The 20,236-nt window shown below is 41.8% G+C and overlaps 1 protein-coding gene across 3 annotated transcripts in view; it reads left to right on the forward strand.

Moving 5' to 3' along the window:
* The first annotated feature begins 944 nt into the window (after positions 1 to 944).
* LOC120246182 (B-lymphocyte antigen CD20-like) overlaps positions 945 to 20,236 on the forward strand; it is a 40,242-nt gene continuing 20,950 nt past the window's right edge. For 2 of the 3 annotated variants that reach the window (XM_039253572.1, XM_039253571.1), the window contains exons 1-4: positions 945 to 1,263; positions 6,755 to 6,849; positions 9,228 to 9,371; positions 12,168 to 12,224. In XM_039253572.1, coding sequence (XP_039109503.1) covers positions 6,805 to 6,849; positions 9,228 to 9,371; positions 12,168 to 12,224 — 246 coding nt within the window. In that variant the 5' untranslated portion in view covers positions 945 to 1,263; positions 6,755 to 6,804. The remainder of the gene's footprint in view (positions 1,264 to 6,754; positions 6,850 to 9,227; positions 9,372 to 12,167; positions 12,225 to 20,236) is intronic. The other variant, XM_039253573.1, reaches the window with a different exon arrangement.

Below are 20,236 nucleotides of genomic sequence, written 5' to 3' on the forward strand. Positions count from 1 at the left end.
CACATCCACTGGAAAAGACTTTCTTCATTCTGGAAAGAAGGTGGCAACATCCATGCTCTAATGGCTCACACAGTGGTTGCTATAAACACCATGTCAGAATGAAAACTTAGGGCTAGCAGCCCCTTATTCTGTTTTCCAGAAATAAGTTGTAAAGAAACAGAGTTCCTAGAGCTCAGACACAGGAATTATTGCAATGAGGCTTGCCTGGATATGCAGTAACACGTGCTAACAACACGTGCTCTAGGGAGGAAGGAATGATGGAAGGGAGGGAGGAAGGGAACACGGGCAAGTTCTCCAAAGGAGGCTTGATCATAACAAGATGGAGACAGGGAGGAGCGTAATGTTGATGAGAGACAGAGAGAGAGGGAGACACAGGATCTGAAGCAGGCTCCAGGCTCTAAGCTGTCAAGCGCAGAGCCCGATGGAGGGCTTGAACTCCTGAACTCTGAGATAATGACCTGAGCCGAAGTCTGAGTCTTAACAGACTGAGCCACCCAGGTGCCCCTCATTCATTCATTCATTCTTACTGTGTGCCAGACATAGTGCTATACCCTGAGAATAGCTGATTGCTATTCCAATAGCAAGGAAGGAGGGATTGTAGAAGGTTCTCAGCGGCAGGGAACTCCATGATGTCGCTTCTCCAAAAGGGTGTCTCTGCCGAGTTATCAGCCAGAGGGTGGAGTCAAGCCAGGCCTCCTCCCCCTGGGTGTGCACAGGACCAAGGACAGAGCATGGTGCAAACACGACATCGCTGTCCGCCCACCGCCCCACTGTCACCGGGGAGCCTGCGGGCTCAGGGGAGCTGCGGGGTCCCACTATGCCACAGGGGTCCGCGCGGGGCTCCTCGAGCAGCGCCCACCTCCCCCCCCCCCCCCCCCCCCCCCCCCCAATGCCGCGCTCTTGACCACAACCGCAGCGTTGGAACCGCGCGAGGCTGCGGATGAGGGGCACAACCGAGAAAGCAGCGCCCACCGGGCTCCCCGGGGCAGGGCGGCCCCGAATTGAGGGCAGGATCACGCACCTCTGGCCCTGTGCGCAAGGCATGTAGGGAGCCTTGGCCGGGTTGCCCCTGGGACTCAGACCCTGTCACGCTGAGTCGGAGGTCGCCAGGCCCTGGACTGCCTCGTCCTGGGTTCTCCCATCGCTAGGAATGTTTTACGGTAACATTACTTGAGTTGAGAAGTTCCATGCACATCCTACGCCCCCATTCGGACTGCTGGGGGGCTGACCACGCTTCGCCTGGGAGAATCTCAGTCACTTGAAGTAAGTAATCGCCAGAAGGAAAGTTGACCTTGTGACTTGAGGCACCATTATAAACCCAGACCCCATCCGGGCTCCTATTTGAAAATGTTTGTTTTTTCTCTTTTTATGCTAATGCTTCAGAGCTCCATAATGAGATACTCTTGAGTCTTGGTTTTGGCTATTTTGTATGATCAGTGTTTTATCACCTTGAGGTGTGTTTCCAGGGGTCCCCCAAGGGAACTGTGTATAGTCACATAGCTTAGACTGAAGTCATTCCATTCTAGGCACGCCGTCCAGATTTGATGAAAGGCTTTCCCGAGTGTGAGCTTGCCTTTTAGGACAGTAGTAATAATAATACAATCCTGGCTATATTGTATACCTAATATATGCCAAACACGTTTCTAATTTCTTTCTCTTTTTAAAAAAAAAACATTTTAGTGCTTATTTATTTTTGAGAAACAGAAAAAAAAGAGCCTGGGCAGGAGAGGGGCAGAGAGAGAGAGGGAGACACAAAATCTGAAGCAGGCCCCAGGCTCTGAGCTGTCAGCACAGAGTCCTACGCAGGGCTTGAACCTACGAGTCGGGAGATCATGACTTGAGCCAAAGTCGGACACTTAACCTACTGAGCCACCCAGGTGACCTCTGGATATTCTCTTCTTGAAAGAAAGCAAGAATACTGTTGAAAATGTTAGAAACAGTGCAAAAAAGCCAAAGAAACCTGGTTAATGGGGCTCTCACTAGCAAAGTTGAGACAACTTGAATAACCCCTCAAAAAAGAATAAAAATCATCATCACTTAAAAGGACTTGTCTACAAAAGGCCATGAATCCATTATGATACACAAAAGAGAAAACTCAAACTGTTAATAATGATGACTAGAACGCCTACAAAATGTGAACATGTTAGTATACGTTTCAATGATTCCAAGGGGTAGGAAAATGTAAATGTGCATATGTGCATTTCCTTTTTTAAAGCACAAGCTAGTATATAAAGACATAGATATCTACATGAATAAATATGAAAGATGGACTCAAATATTATGCATCAGCTCTACGGCCCACTGGTGGTTATTTCTGGCGTAAGGGGCATCAAAGAGTTGATTAGCACTATAGGTTTCATTCATTTCCCAGGTAGAGAAGAAGGGCAGAAATTAACACTGAATGTTATTTACAAACAATCACTAGTTTAAGGATAGGTCCACACTACATTTTAAGATGATCAGTTAGCCAAATGTCCCACAGAAGAGAATGAACTGCTCAGACTCAGTCTGCCATCACTTATTCAATGTAAACCCTAGATAACTGTACACATTACAGTGAGAGTTTAAGAGGATGTTCACCCATCTCCAATTATTCTAGTCAGCCAGGTCAGTGCCCTGTACTGGCGGGAAAAAGGAGTGGTAGAAGGTGAAGGCTAAGCAAAACTCAAAGCCTTTCTTATTTATGTGAGAGGCAAGGAACTAAATGTCCTGTGTTGTAGCAGAGGCTCACTTTCCAAAGAGACTCAGCTTGAAGACCAGAGCTCAAAAATAAGTCACTTCGGACTGCTCCACCAGCAATCCATGATCCTACAACCCATTTGCTGTAACCTTGCTTGGACAGAGAAACTTTATTTTTCTTTTGGGTCTGGGAAGATTATCTGCAACCCCAGTATGTTTAAAAACTATCTGGGGGCACCTGGCTGGCTCAGTCAGTAGAGCACGTGACTCTTGATCTTGGGATTGTAAGTTCGAGCCCCGTGTTGGGTAATGAGATTACCGAAAAATAAAATCTTAAAAAATAAAAACAGTATCTGTTAAAACTGCTGTTACTCTAGGAAATATAAAGAAAAAAAGGAAGCTAAAAATGACTGAGTGTTTACCTTGCCAGGTACTTTTCTAAGTTCTATACATGCATTAACTTACATAGACTGCTCAGTAACCCTGAGTACGTACTCTGAAATGATTAGATTCCTTGAAACAAACAACCTGCCAAGACTGAATCATGATGAAACAGGGCATATGAACAGACTAATGATGAGTAAAGAGATTGAATCGGTAATCAAAAATCTCCCAAAAACAACAAAAAGTCTAGGACCAGATAGTTTCACTGGTTAATTTTACCAAACATTTAAAGAAGAACACAAATCCTTCATAAACTTTTCAAAAAAAAAAACATTGAAAAGGAAAGAACACTTCCAAACTCCTTCTATGAGCCAGCATTACCCTATTTCCAGAGCCAGATAAGGACACCGCAAAAAAAGAAAATTATAGGCCAATATCTTTGATGAAGATACATGTAAAAACCCTCCACAAAATATTAGCAAATCAAATTCAGTAACACATTAAAAGAAATATACCTCTGGGGCGCCACCACTAATCATCAGGGAAATGCAAATCAAAACCACAATGAGATCTCACACCACACCTGTTAGGAAGTCTCATCAAAAAGGTAAGACAGGGGCACCTGGGTGGCTCAGTTGGTTAAGTGTCCGACTTCAGCTCAGGTCACAATCTCACGGTTCATGAGTTTGAGACCCACATCAGGCTCTGTGCTCACAGCTCAGAGCCCAGAGCCTACTTCGGATTCTGTGTCTTTCTCTCTCTGCCCCACCCCCACTCATATTCTGTCTCTCTCTGCTTCTCAAAAATAAATAAATGTTAAAAAATAAAAGACAAGAGATAACAAATGTTGGTGAGGATATGGAGAAAAGGCAAGTCTTGTGCACTGTTGGTGGGAAGATAATGGAAAGCAGTATGTGGATTCCTCAAAAAATTAAAAATAGGACTACCACATAATCCTGCAATCCCACTCCTGGGTATATGCCCAAGGGATATGAATTCACTATCTCAAAAGAGATATCTGCACTCCTATGATCATTTCAGCATATTCACAAAAGCCAAGAGAGGAAAAACAACCTAATGTTTTTCAGTGGATAAAGAAGATGTGGAATATGTATACAGTGGAATATTATTCAGTCGTTAAAAAAGAAAAATCTTGCTATCTGTGACAACATGGATTTCTCAAAGGATACTCCTGTCATTTCTGATCAGTTTCAGTTCTACCAATAGGCCACACTTTTTGGGTATGTTTCTGTCATACTCATCTTTTAACTGTAGACAGTAAGCACAGTAGAGGGCACATTTCAGGAGCTCAATGATGGTTGAATAAACTGCATAATACAAACAAATATCTTCGTGTTCTGCACACATAACTGAATTCACTTTCATTCCATGGTATTTTAGGTGGGATAGTTCTTAGTATATGGTATTTGGGCTTATGTTACTCATGACGTCAATATTAGAGAAAGAGAGGCACCTGGGTGGCTCAGTTGGTTAAGCATCTGACTTTGGCTCAGGTTATGATCTCAGGTTCTGAGTTAGAGCGCTGCCTACGGCTCTGTGCTGACAGCTCAGAGCTTGGAGCCTGCTTCATCAGATTCTGGGTCCCCCTCTCTCTCTGCCCCTCCCACACTCACGCATGCGCTCACTTGCGCTCTCTCTCTCTCTCTCTCTCTTCCTCTCTCTCTCTCAAAAATAAATAAAAACATTAAAAACATTTTTAAAAAAGAAAAGGATGTCCAGACATGGATGTTCTTCTACAGCAACAACCCTCCTGATTCCATGTGAGAGAAAACTAGAGAACCAAGCATGGGCACAAGGGTTACATGTGAGATTAAATGGTGACCAAAAGCTCTATTTCTGTTGGGTACATTTTGGGAACCAAGCTTGAAATGATATTTATTTTGGGATGGGTCAGAGTTCACACTTATTCTTATGGTTTGAGACTTTATTGACTATTAAAACTCTCTACTCTATTAATTACATCTGAATTTGTGGAATCCAGCACTATTTTCCAGAAGTGAGCCCCTCTTTCGCTGTCATTGCCATCCGCCCTTCCCCCTCATATGAACAGTATTCTCTGCAAAACTGTCACCCCAGTCTCATCTGTCAGCCCAGGGACACCAGACAGATCTTTCTCCCAAAACCTTTTGCCTTCAGCTGCAGTGTACAAGGATGGCTTGGTCCTGGCCTTCTCTTTTTAAGCAGTCACTTCCTCCATGTAATCTCTTTCCTATTCTCTCTTCCTTTGTTTAGCCAACATGAGGGCAAGCCCCTACATTTTCTGGAATACAGACACCAATAGGGAAGTTAAAGCTAGTCTCACAATCTGGAAGGACCCCCTACTCTGAGTGTGATTGCTCTGTCTTCCCATAGCTTTACCACCATGTCATTTCTCAGGATTCTGTCTTCTTTCTCCCCACTTCCTCCTCTTCTATTGCCCAGAGATGTTGGTTGATGCCAGGGTCTCAGATAAAATAACCACAACATTTCAGGCTTCTAAGGACAAATATTTATTTTTCACTTATGGGAGTTTTGTCCAATGCTGCAGGTCAGCTATGGGCCTGCCTCTATGTCTTCCTTCTGGGATCCACACTAACATACAGCAAAATCCTGGGAAATGATATCCTTACAACAGAGGGAAATGATAGAAACTTACAAGATCTCATTAGGTTTTGGATCAGGCTCGGCATCTGTCATGTCCTTCACTTTGGATCAGTCAAAGCATGTTCCAAGGTCACATCCAATATCAGCGAGGTAGGGAGATAGGTATATTCCTTCCATGGAGTGGAGCGTGGACACTGCAAGTCATGAGGCAATATGTGAAGGTGTATAACTCTGTAACAGAGAAGGAGGAAACAATAATTGGGGACAATAATTCAAATGACCATAGCTGCTGCTTTGAATCATCACCCACCAAAAGCCCTTAGAGAAGCCTACTAGGCATGGCCTCTGGCAATTTTATCAATTTAAGATGCAAAATATTGCCTTTTGTTTTAAGCTTCAATGCCTAGCCACTATTCTACAACTCTATGAAAATTCGCACTTGATGTTCATCCTCTTACACTAGTTTTAACTAAAATAAAGAGGAATTTGTCTTAAAGATGCAGGTGTGTTTCAGAGATAGGTCAAAAAAATCTAGTAGAAGCAGGGAGGTGAGAACTCATTAGAAATTTTTAGGGAGTCCTCTACCTCCATCTCTTCTTTCTGGGTGTTCTCTACTCTTCTTTCTGAGCCCAGAATGGGACTATATTGTCTTGGGGCCAAATTTCCTGGGAAAGGAACTCTGATTGGCTCAATTAGAGTAAGATGCCCACATGTTATCCAAGCAACTATGGCTAGATGGAGAGGCATTCTTGTGAAGACCAAACATGGCAACCAGAAACCCAAACTTGGGTGAACCTAAGGATGTATGGGAGCAGGTAATTCCTAGAAAAGGTGAAAATAATGGGAGTGGGGCACTTACACCAAAAGGTAACTGCTCAGTCTCATTTAAAGACCAGGAAATAAGCATAACACCTGAGAAGTGGCTCTTGGTTTTTGACAGAAAGTTATTAGGTACATAACAAAGAGTAATATAAGTGGGTTGGTTCAAATCTTCTTTCAAAGAACATAGTGGAAAACCAGAGGCTGCAATATGAAGTGCCTTTTCTCAAAAATAATTAGTTTACCTTTTCTCTATATTTCTCTACAGAAAAGGAATCCATTCACTCTCTACAATTTCTATGCCATATCTTAATTAAAATGTCAGAAGAATACACCCTAAAATTGGAGACCAGAGCTTTGGGGGTAAGGACTAAGTGCTACTGAGGCTAATAAATGATGAGTGTTGCAACTTCCTAACATAAAAGGGAAGAGACATTGGGCACACCCACCATGAATTCCGCAAAGGAAGGAAAGTTGATTAAAGCGTTCTGAGGCTAGAGCTAACAGGAGACAAATTACAGATCCACAAACCAGTTCTGAAGAGTTCAACAGCATAACAACCTATTTTAGCAAATATGCTCTGAGATGGGTTATGAATCTCATAAGCAATGAGAAGGTCTATTTTCTGCCTTTGTTTGTAAACAGTTTGAAACAAGCTCAATAGATGAGGTGGTCAGACTCAGGCAATGGACCCAAAACCAGAATAGGCTGGAGACACTGGAGCTCTGTGGCCAGTGGCCATTTGATATCACTGGGCTCAAAACATGCTCCCCTTATGTTTAGCTCTGAGGTCGTACTGCATATCAGTGTTCCTAAACCTCTCCTAAACCTTAGAATGCTATATCCTTTTGTATTATGCACTAATGTTTGTAGGGCTTCAAAACATATTTCAGTATAAGCCAGCAAAATTGAAGCATGGCCTAGGAAAATCCTCAATATAACAAATCTATGATTATCTCCAGTTGGCTGGAAGCTATTTGGCCCACTGCCAAAATGCAGGGTATAATTTAATGTAGCAGAGCCTCATGTATGGGGGGGCGGGGGTGAACAGAAGGGGAAGCTCATGGTATTTTCTCTACCTCATCCCCCATTGCCATGGTATTTTGCAGCTGGATTGAATGCTCCTTGTTTATTTATCTGGCCTGGATGACAGTCATGGCAATGTGTGGGAGAAGGTATAGGCCTGTCACTGGCCATCCACTGACCTACCAGTAAGATCCAACCACCTCAAAGAAGATAAAGGGTTTAGGATCTTCTACTGAGTTCCTCCTACTAAACTCTCCCGAGTCTTCCACTGAACTCAGAGTAAGTCAGTGGATTCATGGCCCAGAAAGGAGTTGATTCTGAAGAGTGCGGCAATAGTGGGCAAGTCCGTTTGATCCCGTCCCAAACTGCCATCCCCCACATGCCAGATCAAGGCAGGAGTAACCCGTAAATGCGTGGCTTTGTGTTGCCTCAATGTAAACTTCAAGTGAGAGGAGTATCATCACCCAATAGCCACTTCTTGTCTTTCTGTGGTAGTGAATTTTATGTGTCAACTTACCTGCACCACAGGGTGCCCAGATATTTGGTCACATAATTGAAGGTGTGAATTTTGTGAATGTGTTTTTATTATTTATTTATTGTTTTTGAAGTACACCAGTTGATATGCAATGTCACATTAGTCTCAGGTGTACAACATAGTGATTGACAAGTCTGTACCTATTGCTGTGCTCACTGCAAATGTAGCCAGCTAGCATCTGTCATCATGCTACATAGTACCATTGACTATATTCCCTATGCTGTACCTTTTATTCTCATGCCTTATTCATTCCATAACTGGAAGCCTGTATCTCCCCCTCCCTCTTACCCATTTTGCCCATCCCCATCGCCTCCTTTGAAGGCGTTTTTAGAGGAGATTAACATTTACATTGATGAACTTTAAGTTAAGGAAGATTGCCTTCCATAATGTGGATGGGCCTCATCCAATCAGGGGAAGGTCTGGCTAGAACAAAAGGCTGCCTGCTTCAGGGGTTGCAGGCTCCCTTGTCACTGCTGTATCTACGTGGCTCTACTCCATCTGGAAAATAAGGCCCGACTCCATGCATGGCCCCTGAGAAACCCTGACTTAAGAGTTAAAGAAAATCAGAGGACATGGGAGAGGCTTCCTTCATACTTTTCTGAACAAAGCCTAGGGCTGTGGTCCAGAGCATAATCCCAAAAGTCAGCACAGAGTATGACAGTGAGCAGAGCAACAGGTACCCAAAGTTCAATTCTGTGACAAGAGTGGATGAAAGAATGAGAGCAAGGTCAAAAAGTACCTTTTTGGATTGGTGGTGAAGGATAAGAACTCGTCTGCTAGCCAGAGCTGATCTCACAGATCCACCTGTAAAAAGAAGGGGGGCGTCAAGGCAGAACCTGGGAGGTCCCCAGGGCCAATAGCCCCCCCCTTTGGGGTCGTGTGTCCTCCTGAACCAAACAGACAAATAGGCTTCTGCTCTTTATTTAACTAGAGCCAACCAGAAAATTAAATATCTCTGAAGATTTCTATGAAATGAAAACAAATACTGTCTGTTTAAATAAATGTGGAGACCTCCTCATCCATTTGCGGCTGCCATTTCTTCCTTGACACATAACTCTTTTATTGCTACTTCAGAAATACCAGGATAAGCTGGATATTGTCATGACCTTTCAGTCACCATATTGTAATCACCTGTAATAGATTTGACCCTAGTAATAAGGATCGCTCTCTCTTCTCACAGGCTGTGCAAATCATGAATGGCATGATTTACTCTGCGTTGGGGTCTCTCTGTTATGCATTATTTGTTGAAGAAGGGAACGGAAGAGATACTGGTTATGTGCCTGTCATTGTTACACTAACTTACATATTTTTGTCACCACCATTTGTGAGTAAACCATGGTGTTATTGATTTTAACTTATTTCTTTTTTTCTAATGTATGCAGTGAATTACTCAAGAGGCCAAGCAATGAGCTAAAGACCCAGTCAATGTCTGACTCAAAGGAGCTCATTTTGCTATGGAAACAGCCGTAACAAAATGGTGGGCGGGAATGGAGAGTATACACTTAAGACAAAGTCTTTTTATGTTTGTTGCATGTTTTCATAAGTTCCTTGAGAGGGTGGGGTGTACATGCAGAAAATATTTTGAAGGAGTATCCTTGAGGAAGAATAGAGTGGCTATCTGGATAACTATAAGGTGTTTTTGGGTGGAGGAGCAGAGAGAGGTAGAGTGAAAATTCAAAGGTCTGAGCTTAATGTTTGGGTATATAGTAGTGATTTTTAGAGAGGTTACCTAAGGAAAGAGAAGAGTCATGAGAGAGCCAACAGGAATTTGAGGAAATGAAAATAGAGATTTTTTTTTCAGTCATACTTTTATTTATTTATCAGTTAGGAAGGTAGTATAACAGAGTCTGGGATTCCCCAATATGTGTGCCACAGAATACTAGTCCCATAAGGTAGTCTGTGCAGAATGAGCTCTGAGGTCATATAGTATACCACACCTCTGTTTGCAGATTCATAGTGTCCTCTTTGATATCAAAGGCTCAGAGAGGGACTGCAGGAGAGAAACCTGTCTGAAGTTATTGAAGGGGCTGTTTACAACATTGAGATGTGCCTCACTATCCCTTTATTGACTACCGGCTACTAATATCCATGAAACTTGCGGTGATAAAACCGGATCTTGTTTCTCAAAAGCAAAGCCTCAAAGTCAGACAGTTCTGCCACTTAATTTGTGAAACTTAACTTTCGCATCTGCTAAAGGAGGCTAATAGTCACTATCTAGGGTATTGTATCGCTTTGAGGATCCAGGAGGAGAATCGACGTAAAGGGCCAATGCAGTATCATTCTCTTTCTGTTCTTTCATCCTCTTCATTGCTTTAGGAATTCATGAAGTACATATTTATTTATTTATTTATTTATTTAATTTTAAATTTACACCCAAGTTAGTTAGCAAATAGCACAACAATGATTTCAGGAGTAGAATCCAGTGATTCATTCCCTATGTGTAACACCCAGGGTTCATCCCAACAAGTATCTTCCTCAGTGCCCCTTGCCCATGTAGCCCGCCCTCGCACCCACACCCCCTCCAGCCACCCTCCATTTGTTCTCTATGTTTAAGAGGCTCTTACGGAAAACAGAGATTTCTAAAGTGAGTATTTCGAGTGAGGATATTATAGTAATTCCATAGGCCATAGTTGCTGAGGTGCCCACCAGGGACACCCCCAACTCTCAGGTGCTACAACCAGGGAAACCCAAAGCCATGGCTTCACATAAGTTATCACAGTTACATCTAATCCAGAAGCAAATGATCAGTCAGGGGTCATTGTAATTCATAAGCACTGTGATCTAATAACACAACTGATATTCCACTTGTATCAAGAGTCCAACTGAAGAGAGCTAGAAAGTTAACCCAAGGCCACACTTCCCTTTAGAGGAGAAAGGATTTTATTAGTTCCTTATCCAACCTTTTGCACTCCTCAACCAGAAGCTGGGCTTCATGGGAAAGAAGATTTGAATCCAATGATTTTTCTTAAAAAAAGCCTCTGACACATAGCAACTACAATAATTTCACCTAGGGGAGGCCTAGTAATAATGCTCAGGATGGGAGACGTTTCCTTAGAGGCTTTCCTACAGTGCTAGTCCCCAAGTTGAGGGCATTTACCAACACTCAGAGATTTCTGGAAAGAATTCTATGTCATAAAGAGAAACTCTTTACACGAAGAGAGTACAATGAATCACCTAGAAAGGATCCTAAGTCCAAGACGTAGAAGAGAAGCTAACAGCAGAAATTAGCCACAAATAGTAATTGTTCAATTTCATACTAGTGTGTATCAGGCACCTTCCGAAAGCATTTCAGGTCTGTTTTATATAATTGTCCCAATAGCTCTGTGATCCCTGCTATCAATCCCCATTCTACAAATTATAAAACCGAGACTTAGGAAAAACATGTACATAACTTCTACAGAATGACCCAGCAATAAAGTGTCAGAGATTTTTTTTAAAAATCAGGCCAAGATGTTCGAGCTTCCATGACAGGATTTCATTTTCTGGAACTATGAGATCCCCAGCCCTGAGTCCTCTTCTGTTACTGCCATGGGCAGATTGAAGGCGGGTATAAGATATAACATTGAGGAAGATAATTAAATTCCTGATATACCAGAAACAACAAATCTTTCAACGGGTACCAGCAGGTGATATTAGCCCTCAGGACATGATGTTTGTGGAAGACAACCTGTCACTCTTCGGATCAAATGCTTTCTGAAGCTATTTCCTATTGATGACATCTTTCTTCTACAGCATTATGGGGGGAGACTTCTTGCAAGTGAGAGGCATCCCACTGGCTGCTAGGGATTACTTTCTAATAATGTAGGTCATGAGCTTAATAAAGGACACACCAAACAAGTGAAGTATCAACCTCATAAACTCATTGTGACCAACCCCAAAGTCCCTCAATGACCAGGGACGCTAAAATATCTTTTCATCTCTGTGACTCCTGGGACAGAGAAGTGGCACCTCCATTTTTCTGAGCATCCGCTAGGGGTCCTCCCAGAACTGAAGGAGTAAAAACCGCTTTCTTCTGAGAATTCAGTGATACTTTAGATCTCGAGACTGTCGCTGGGATTGGGAAAGTTCAGGGGACCATCAACGGGAGTAGGAGTTTACAAATGCCTGTTTCTATCCCCAGTTCGTTATGTCGGGCTCCTTCAGCATACAAACACAGAAGCATCCTACAAAATACAAGGTATGTTGAAATGCTTGCAGCAGCGCCAAAAATAAAAAGGGCACCTGGCACAAGAGAAATGATTACTTCTGAGCCAGATGTTTTTTGTTTTTGTTTGTTTGTTGTTGTTTTGTGGTGGTGATGTTGTTTGCGGGAGGTTGTGGGGCTCTTCCAAACATTTGGATAGGAAAAAAGTCATTTAAGTTTTATAAGGATGCACTCCAATGTGTATTTTGAGTACGGGTGTTTAAGGAGGGTACAATGTGAGAAACAGGTTTTTATAAGACGTCTGATGTGAGGATTTGGATGGAATAAATCATTTCAGGCTATCTGCAGGGATAGATAAAACCAAACAAAACCGACCCGGGGAGTGAGACCCTGGAAAGGAGGCAAGGTGGGTCAGGCAAGCTTAGGAGATCAGTGTTTCATCAGGAAAGGACAATACGACAGAACAGAGTGTGAGAAGAAAATTGCCTTCAGCAAACCCAGGTCTAGACACTATCATTGAAGTACAGATCTGGCATCATTAAAATATACCCAAGAAAGGAGTTGTGTTCTCCTTGAGAATTCCTCCCCCCCACAGCGTTTAGGATCACAGTTCTAGAGGTCAACTGCCTGAATTCAAGTTCTGACTACCTTACTACTGACTGTGTGGGCAGGTTACTCTACTCTGTGCCCACACTCCTCATCTGAAAAGCACGTGGCCACTAACACCACCTGCCTCAGAGGATTGTTCTGAGGACTAAAAGTGAGTAAATGAGCAACAGTCTTTGGTGCATGGCCAACATGTGTTAGCTCTGTGGATCAAAACCTACCAATGAGGGGCCCCTGGCTGGCTGAGTCAGTTAAGTGTCCAACTTTGGCTCAGGTCATGATCTCACAATTAGTGGGTTGGAGCCCCGTGTCGGGCTCTGTGCTGACAGCTAGCTCAGAGCCTGGAGCCTGCTTCAGATTCTGTATCTCTCTCTCTTTCTGACCCTCCCCTGCTCATGCTGTCTCTCTCTCACAGAAATAAACAAAAAAACATTAAAAAAAAATTTTTTTAAACCTACTGATGAAAACAAGGTGCTTTCAGGGACTGGTGAAAGAAGAAACTGAAAAACTTATTGTTTCATCATTCAGTGAAAGGTCTGCCTGCCTTTTTATTGGGTTTTTTTTCCCCCAAGAGGATAGGGTCGAAGAGACACTGGAGGCTATTTCACTGACCAGCAACTTAGTGACTATAGTTATGGGCATTAGGCTTTTATATCTTTTTTTAACTTCTACCGCTGTTAACATAGTTTTCTATCCTAGCTCTTTTTTCTAAGCTTTTCAGTGGATTTCCAGAGCGTGCATGTGACCCAGGTGTTACCCCCTGGGGCTATAAGTACAGTGGCCTCAAAGCCCTTGATTCCCCCTTGGGATTTTGCAAATCCCTGAAACTAACTCTCTCATGCTTCAGTGTCTCTATTTGTGCATACTGTCCCAATTTCTTTTTTAATTTTTTTAATAGTTTATTGTCAGGTTGGTTTCCACATAACACCCAGCGCTCATCCCCACTCTTTTTTAATTTTTAATGTGTAATTTTGAGAGAGAGTTCAATCAGGGAAGAGGCAGAGAGGGAGGACACAGAATCTGAAACAGGCTGCAGGCTTTGAGCTGTTGGCACAGACCCCGATGTCGGACTCGAACTCACAGACCCCGAGATCATCGCTGTGAGATCATGACCTGAGCTGAAGTCAGGTGCTTAACTAACTGAGCCACCCAGCTGCCCTGTATACTGTTCCAATTTTGCTTCACAACATCAACAAACAAACACACACAAAAAAACGAAGCCAGGCATGAATGAACTTGGCTAAACTTGGCCTCTTGCTTGGTTTTCACAAAAACTCACAAAAAGGTTTTTTGTTTGTTTTCGTTTTTGTTTTTTCATTGAAGGATGGTGGGGGAAGATCATGACTCTAAATTCCCAAGGTCTAGCCATGATCGGACTCCTTCTGTAACTCTCTCTCTCCAACCTCCAGCCTCACTGTTTTCCGCTCTCTCTTTCCCTCTCCTCACTCCACCTCAAGGAGCAAAACTAAACTCCTCTTTGAATCTCACACAGAGTAACTATTTCCTTCTCTGGAAACACTTACCATCCCTCCTTGCAGAAGCGCAGACACTCATCCGCCTCCGGGACCCTTACCCAGGAGTTTCCCGGACTAATATGGCTCAACTTCCCAAGGAGAAATCAAATAATTATTTATTAAGTCATGAAAAAATGCTGTGGAAAAATTATTCTGGCGACAGCACAATATCTGTTGTACTTAGGTACCGTAAAGCACCTATAATGTGCTCAGATTTCAATAATTCAGTCATAAATATTTGCTGGGTTTCAGGCCTGTTCTGAGTATATAGGATGCATCAATAGCAAACAGACAAAGATTGATTGCCCCCATGGAGATTAGATCCTAATAGGAGGATAAACACAATAAACCCAATAAGTAAGGAAACAATACAGTGTGCTGGAAGGTGATAGCTGCCATGGAAAAAAAGAAACCACCATAGGGGCCATCAGTGGGGGCTGTTTAAGTAAGATTATCCAAGTAAGTCTTTATTTATTTATTTATTTATTTATTTATTTACATCTAAGTTAGTTACCATACAGTGTAGTATTGGTTTCAGGAGTAGGATTTAGTGATTCATCACTTCCATTAAACACCCAGTGCTCACCCCAACAAGCGCCCTCCTTCATGCCCATCACCCATGTAGCCCATCCCCTCACCCACCTCCCCTCCAGCAACCCTCAGTTTGTTCTCTGTCTTTCAGAGTCTCAGGGTTTGTCTCCCTCTCTGTTTTTATCTTATTTTTCCTTCCCTTCCCCTAGGTTCATCTGTTGTGTTTCTTACATTTCACATGAGTAAAATCATAGGATATGGATCTTTCTTTAAATGACTTATTTCACTTAGCATGACACACACCAGTTCCATCCACGTTGTTGCAAATGGCAAGATTTCATTCTTTTTGATCACCAAGTAATATTCCTTGTGTGTGTGTGTGTGTGTGTGTGTGTGTGTGTGTGTGTGTACCACATCTCCAAATTAGTCTTATTAAGTTAGACACACCAGCAAACAGGACAGCACCCCCAGCAAAGGGATCGGCCATTGGAAAAGCCATAGAGTGAAAGCACGTCTGGCACCTTCTGGCAAGGAGGCCAGTGTGGCTGCAGCCAAGTGGCTTAGGGTATGGGAGCCAGATCCTCTTAGGTGAGCTTTTGCCCTGAGGAAAAGAGAGAAAGACTGGAGTATTCTGAGGAGAGACGTGATGAGGATGTGTCTGGAAAGGATCATTCTGACTGAAATTCGCTTGATGATTACACGCGAGAGGTGCCGGGTCAGAGGCAGGGAGGCCAGTTACAGGGCCACAGTGGGCCAGGGAAAAGATGGCGGTGGTTTGAACAGAGTAGATGAAGCAGAGGGAGGATAAGTGCTTGGCTGCTGGATATATATTGAAGGTGATATGCCTACAAGAGTCCCTACTAGTATAGGGAGTGAGAAACAGAGGAACCAGGGACTGAAGCAAAGTTTTTGTCTTGAGCAATTAATTGGAAGGATTGAATTGGGAATCTCAAGATATGAAATAATATTTAAAGCAATGAGACTTGTCAACATCTCAAACGGAGTGGGAAAGCAAAGAAGAAAAGAGAAGGCTGAGCCCTAGGGCCCTCCAACATGAAGACTAGGAAGAAGAGGGGGAAGATAACATTTTTAGTTTAAAAATTTCTTAGTTTACTGTCATTTCCTAAAGAGTACAATGTTACTTATATTTTATTCACGTGTATCCCTTCAAATTAGAGCAGAAAATGAATGTAGGGTATACATCTTCTGCCCTAAAATTTAAAAATGTATATTTTTAAAAAATAAAATGCATTAAATGACCCCTTAGATGGGCATAGATATTTGAGTTCATCAACTTTTGTATTCTGAAAACATACCAATCTATTTTCATGTTAGCCTGGAAAATTCTTCAGCCACCTAGGTAAACATATACCTTCTTTTTTTTTTTTTTTTTTTTTACTTTTTTTAATGTTTATTTATTTTTGAGAGACAGAGCAGTAGAGAAAGAGAGGGAGACACAGAATCCAAAGTAGGCTCCAGGATCCAAGCTGTCAACCCAGAGTCCAGTGTGGGGCTTGAACCCACAAATGGTGGGATCATGACCTGAGATGAAGTCGGACACTTAACTGAGCCACCCAGGTGCCCCTATACCATCTTAATCAATTCTGGTTTTTAAAAGTGTACAGTTCAATGATTTTTTTTTTATCATACTCACAGATATATGTGACTTTCACCATAGTCGATTTCAGAACATTTTCAATGCCCCAAAAAGTAACCTTGTATCATTTAGTTTTTGCTCCCCATACCACAACCCCCCATTTTCCCTAGCCCTAGGAAACCACAAAGCTGGGTTCTGTCTCTCTAGATATGACTATTCTAAACATTTCATTTAAAAAGCAATCATAAAAAAAAAAGCAGTCATCAAAAAGAGCGATAGTATAATATGTAATTTTTCATGAATAGTTTCTTTCACTTAGCATGTTTTTGAGGTTCACCCATGTTGTAGCATATATGAATCGGTACTTCATCCTTTCCATGGCTAAATAACATTCCATGGTACAGCTATGCTACATTTCATTTACCCATTCATCACTTGCTGAACCTCTGGGTTTATTCCACCTCTGGCTATCATTAATAGTGCTGTTGTAAACATTTATGTCCGGTATTCTATTTTAACCTATGCTTATAATTCTTTTTAGTGTATAAGTAGGAATAGAATTGCTAGGTTGAATGGTAACTCTGTTTAACCACTGAAGGAAATGACAGCCTCTGTTTTCTAAGTGACTACACCATTTTATAGTCCCACCAGCTGTGTGCGAGGATTCATATTTCTGTATATCCTCACCAACATCTATTATTACCTGACCTCAGACTTTAGCCATCTTGGTGGGTCTGAAGCAGCATCTCACTGTGGTATGGCTATGCCTATATCCCTGAGGACTATTGATGTCATGTATCTTTTCATATGCTATTGGCGTTTGGGGGTCTTCATCGGAAAAATGTCTGCTCCAGTCTTTTGCCCATTTTAAAATTCATTAATTAGCCTTTTATTGTCATTCAGTTGTAAGAGTTTTTATGTATTTTAGATACAAGCCCTTATCAGATATATGATTTGCAAATACTTTTCCATTCTGCGGATCATATTTTCACTTTCTGAATAGTATCCTTTGAAGCATAGAACTTTTAATTTTGTGGGAACCCTAACTTGTCCATTTTTCTTTTCATGTTCTTATTTTTGATGTCACGTTTAAGAATCCATTGCCACAACCAAAGGCACAAAGAGTTATGCCCATTTTCATAGGGGCATTTTATAGCTGTAGCTCTTATTTTTAGGTCTTTGATCCGTTTTAAGTGAATTTTTGTGGATGGTGTAACATAAGGGCCCTATTTCATTTTTCACATGTGAATGTCCAGTTGTCCCAGCATCATTTGATGAGAAGACTATTTTTCCTTCATTAAATTGTCTTGGCACCCTTGTGGGTTTGTTTCTGGACTTCCAATTCTATTTTATCGATCTATATGTCTATTCTTATGCCAGTACCACAAAGTCTTGATTACTATGGCTTTGTTGTTCATTTCGAAATCAGAAAGTATGAGTTATTCAATTTTGCTCCTCTTTTTCAAGATTTCTATTTTTCATCCTGAGTTTCTTTCAATGTCATACAAATTTTAATACCAGCCTACCAATTTCTGTAAGGAAAAACAGCTGGGACTCTAATAGGGATCTCACTGAATCTGCAGATCAATTTGGGAGGTATTGATCTTAACAGTATTATATCTTTGCATCTGTGTGAACGTGGATATTTTTGCATTACTCTTTCAAAACCATTTTTTTGCTTTCAGAGTATAAGTTTTGTACTTCTTTTCTTAAGTTTACTCTTAAATATTTTATTCTTTTTGATGGCATTGTAAATGGAATTTTTTGAATTTTATTTTCAGATGGTTCATTTCCAGTGTATAGAAATACCATTGATTTGTGGACGTTGACCTTATATCTTGTCCCTTCTGCTAAAGCCATTTATTGGTTCTAATAGTTTTTAGTATATTCCTTAGGATATTCTGGATAGAAGAACAGGTAATCTGTGAATAGATCCTTGACAAACTTGGATGCCTTTTATTTCTGTTTATCCCCTAATCTCCCTGGCTAGGGTTTTAAGTGTTTTAATCACGAAAGGGTCTTGGGTTGTTGTCAAATGCTTTTTTCTGCATCTACTGAGATAGTCATACGGCTGTTTTTTATTTTATTGATATGGTGTATTACATTGACTTTTGGAGATTAAACTGACCTTGCATTTATGGAATAAACCACATTTGGTCATGGTGTATAATGCTTTTTATATGTTCCTAGATTAGGTTTGTTAGCATTTTGTTGAAGGTTTTTGCACCCATGTTCGTAAGAGATATTGGTTTATAGTTTTGTTGCTTTTGTGATGGCTTTGTCTGGTTATCAGGGTAATACCGGCCTCACAGAATGAGTTAGGAAGTGTCCCCTCCTATTCTATCTATGGAAGAGTTTGTGAAGAAATGATATTAATTAAATATTTGGTAGAAGTCACCATTGAAGTCATCTGGAACTGGCTTTTTCTTCATGGAAGGTTTTTAGTATCAAATTTGTTATAGATTTGTTCAGATTTTCTGTTTCTTCTTGAGTTAGTCTCAATAGCTTGTACATTGCTAGGAATTTGTCCATTTCATGTAATTTACCTAATTTGTTGCCATATAATTATCCATAGTCAATGTTATCAGCAAATCTTGCTTTACTTGCTTAATCATTTACTTTAGTGCTCTGACCATCTTTATAATGATTATTTTGAAATCTTTGTCTAATGAAGATTACATTTGGCAACTCTCACAGACAATTTCTATTACCTGCTTTTTTTTTCCTTATGCATCAGTCAAAGTGCATAAGTGTATATAGACTTCTGTTTCTCTGCCTGTCCCATAAATTTCTTGTTGTTGGAAACTGGACATTTGTTTTATGTTTATTTGTTTATTTTTAGAGAGAGTGAGCACCACGGAAGGGCAGAGAGAGAGAAAGAGAATCCCAAGGAGGCTCAATGCTGTCAGCACAGAACCTCCTACGCGGCTCAATCTCACAGACTTTGAGCTCATGACCTGAACTGAAATCAGGAGTCAGACAACTGACTGAGCCACCCAGATGCCCTGGAAACTGGGCATTTTAGATAATACATTGTAGCAACTCGGCATGAGTTCCCGACCCAACGGAACTTGGCTTACGATTATAACGGCTTATAATCATTATTTGATTTGTTTTGTTTTGTTTTGTTTTGTTTTAAGGGCTGGCTGAAATAAGTTAGTGAAGTCTATCTCTCCCCCTCGATGTTAAATTGCTCCTCAGGGGTGGGTGCAGCTTTAAGTATACCCACAGTCACCCTAGGGTGCTATTCTCTCTTCTGTAGCCCACTTCTCCCCCAGACAAAATCTCTGAGCTAAAGCTCTGGTTCTAAAATGTGGGGGGGCACAAGGCAATGGAGTGTTTCTCTCTGAGTGACACCCCCACTTTAAGAGCTGAGGGCTTGGTGAAGGGGGGCAACTTGCCTCTCGTGATGTGGAACCTCTACCCTATAAGTGAAAGCAAGGGTGATCAGGGCATGGCACCTCACTGGCACTGCAACCAAGAGAAAGCCCTCATCCCACAAGCCGGGGCTAGGCAAAAGGAGAGAACCCCCCTCTCTTGGCTGCACTCACTGGGACTTAGCCTCTATAGCAAGTAGCTGGAAGCAGGATTAGAAATGCTAATTAGATGATCTGCTCCTGGGGGTTGCTGGGAGATAGCTAGCTAGTACTCTGACTGGGATCTGGGGGGAAAGGGACCCGCACCAACCCAGAATGTTCTCCCTGAACTGGGAAGGGGGCGAGTGGGCATGGCTCTTGGTTCAGCTACCACAGACTCCTACAGTTTTTTGACTGTTAGTAGATTTTCTTTTTTTTAAA

Source organism: Hyaena hyaena, unplaced genomic scaffold (assembly GCF_003009895.1).
Source record: "Hyaena hyaena isolate Hyena2069 unplaced genomic scaffold, ASM300989v1 scaffold_456, whole genome shotgun sequence".
Taxonomy (NCBI): domain Eukaryota; kingdom Metazoa; phylum Chordata; class Mammalia; order Carnivora; family Hyaenidae; genus Hyaena; species Hyaena hyaena.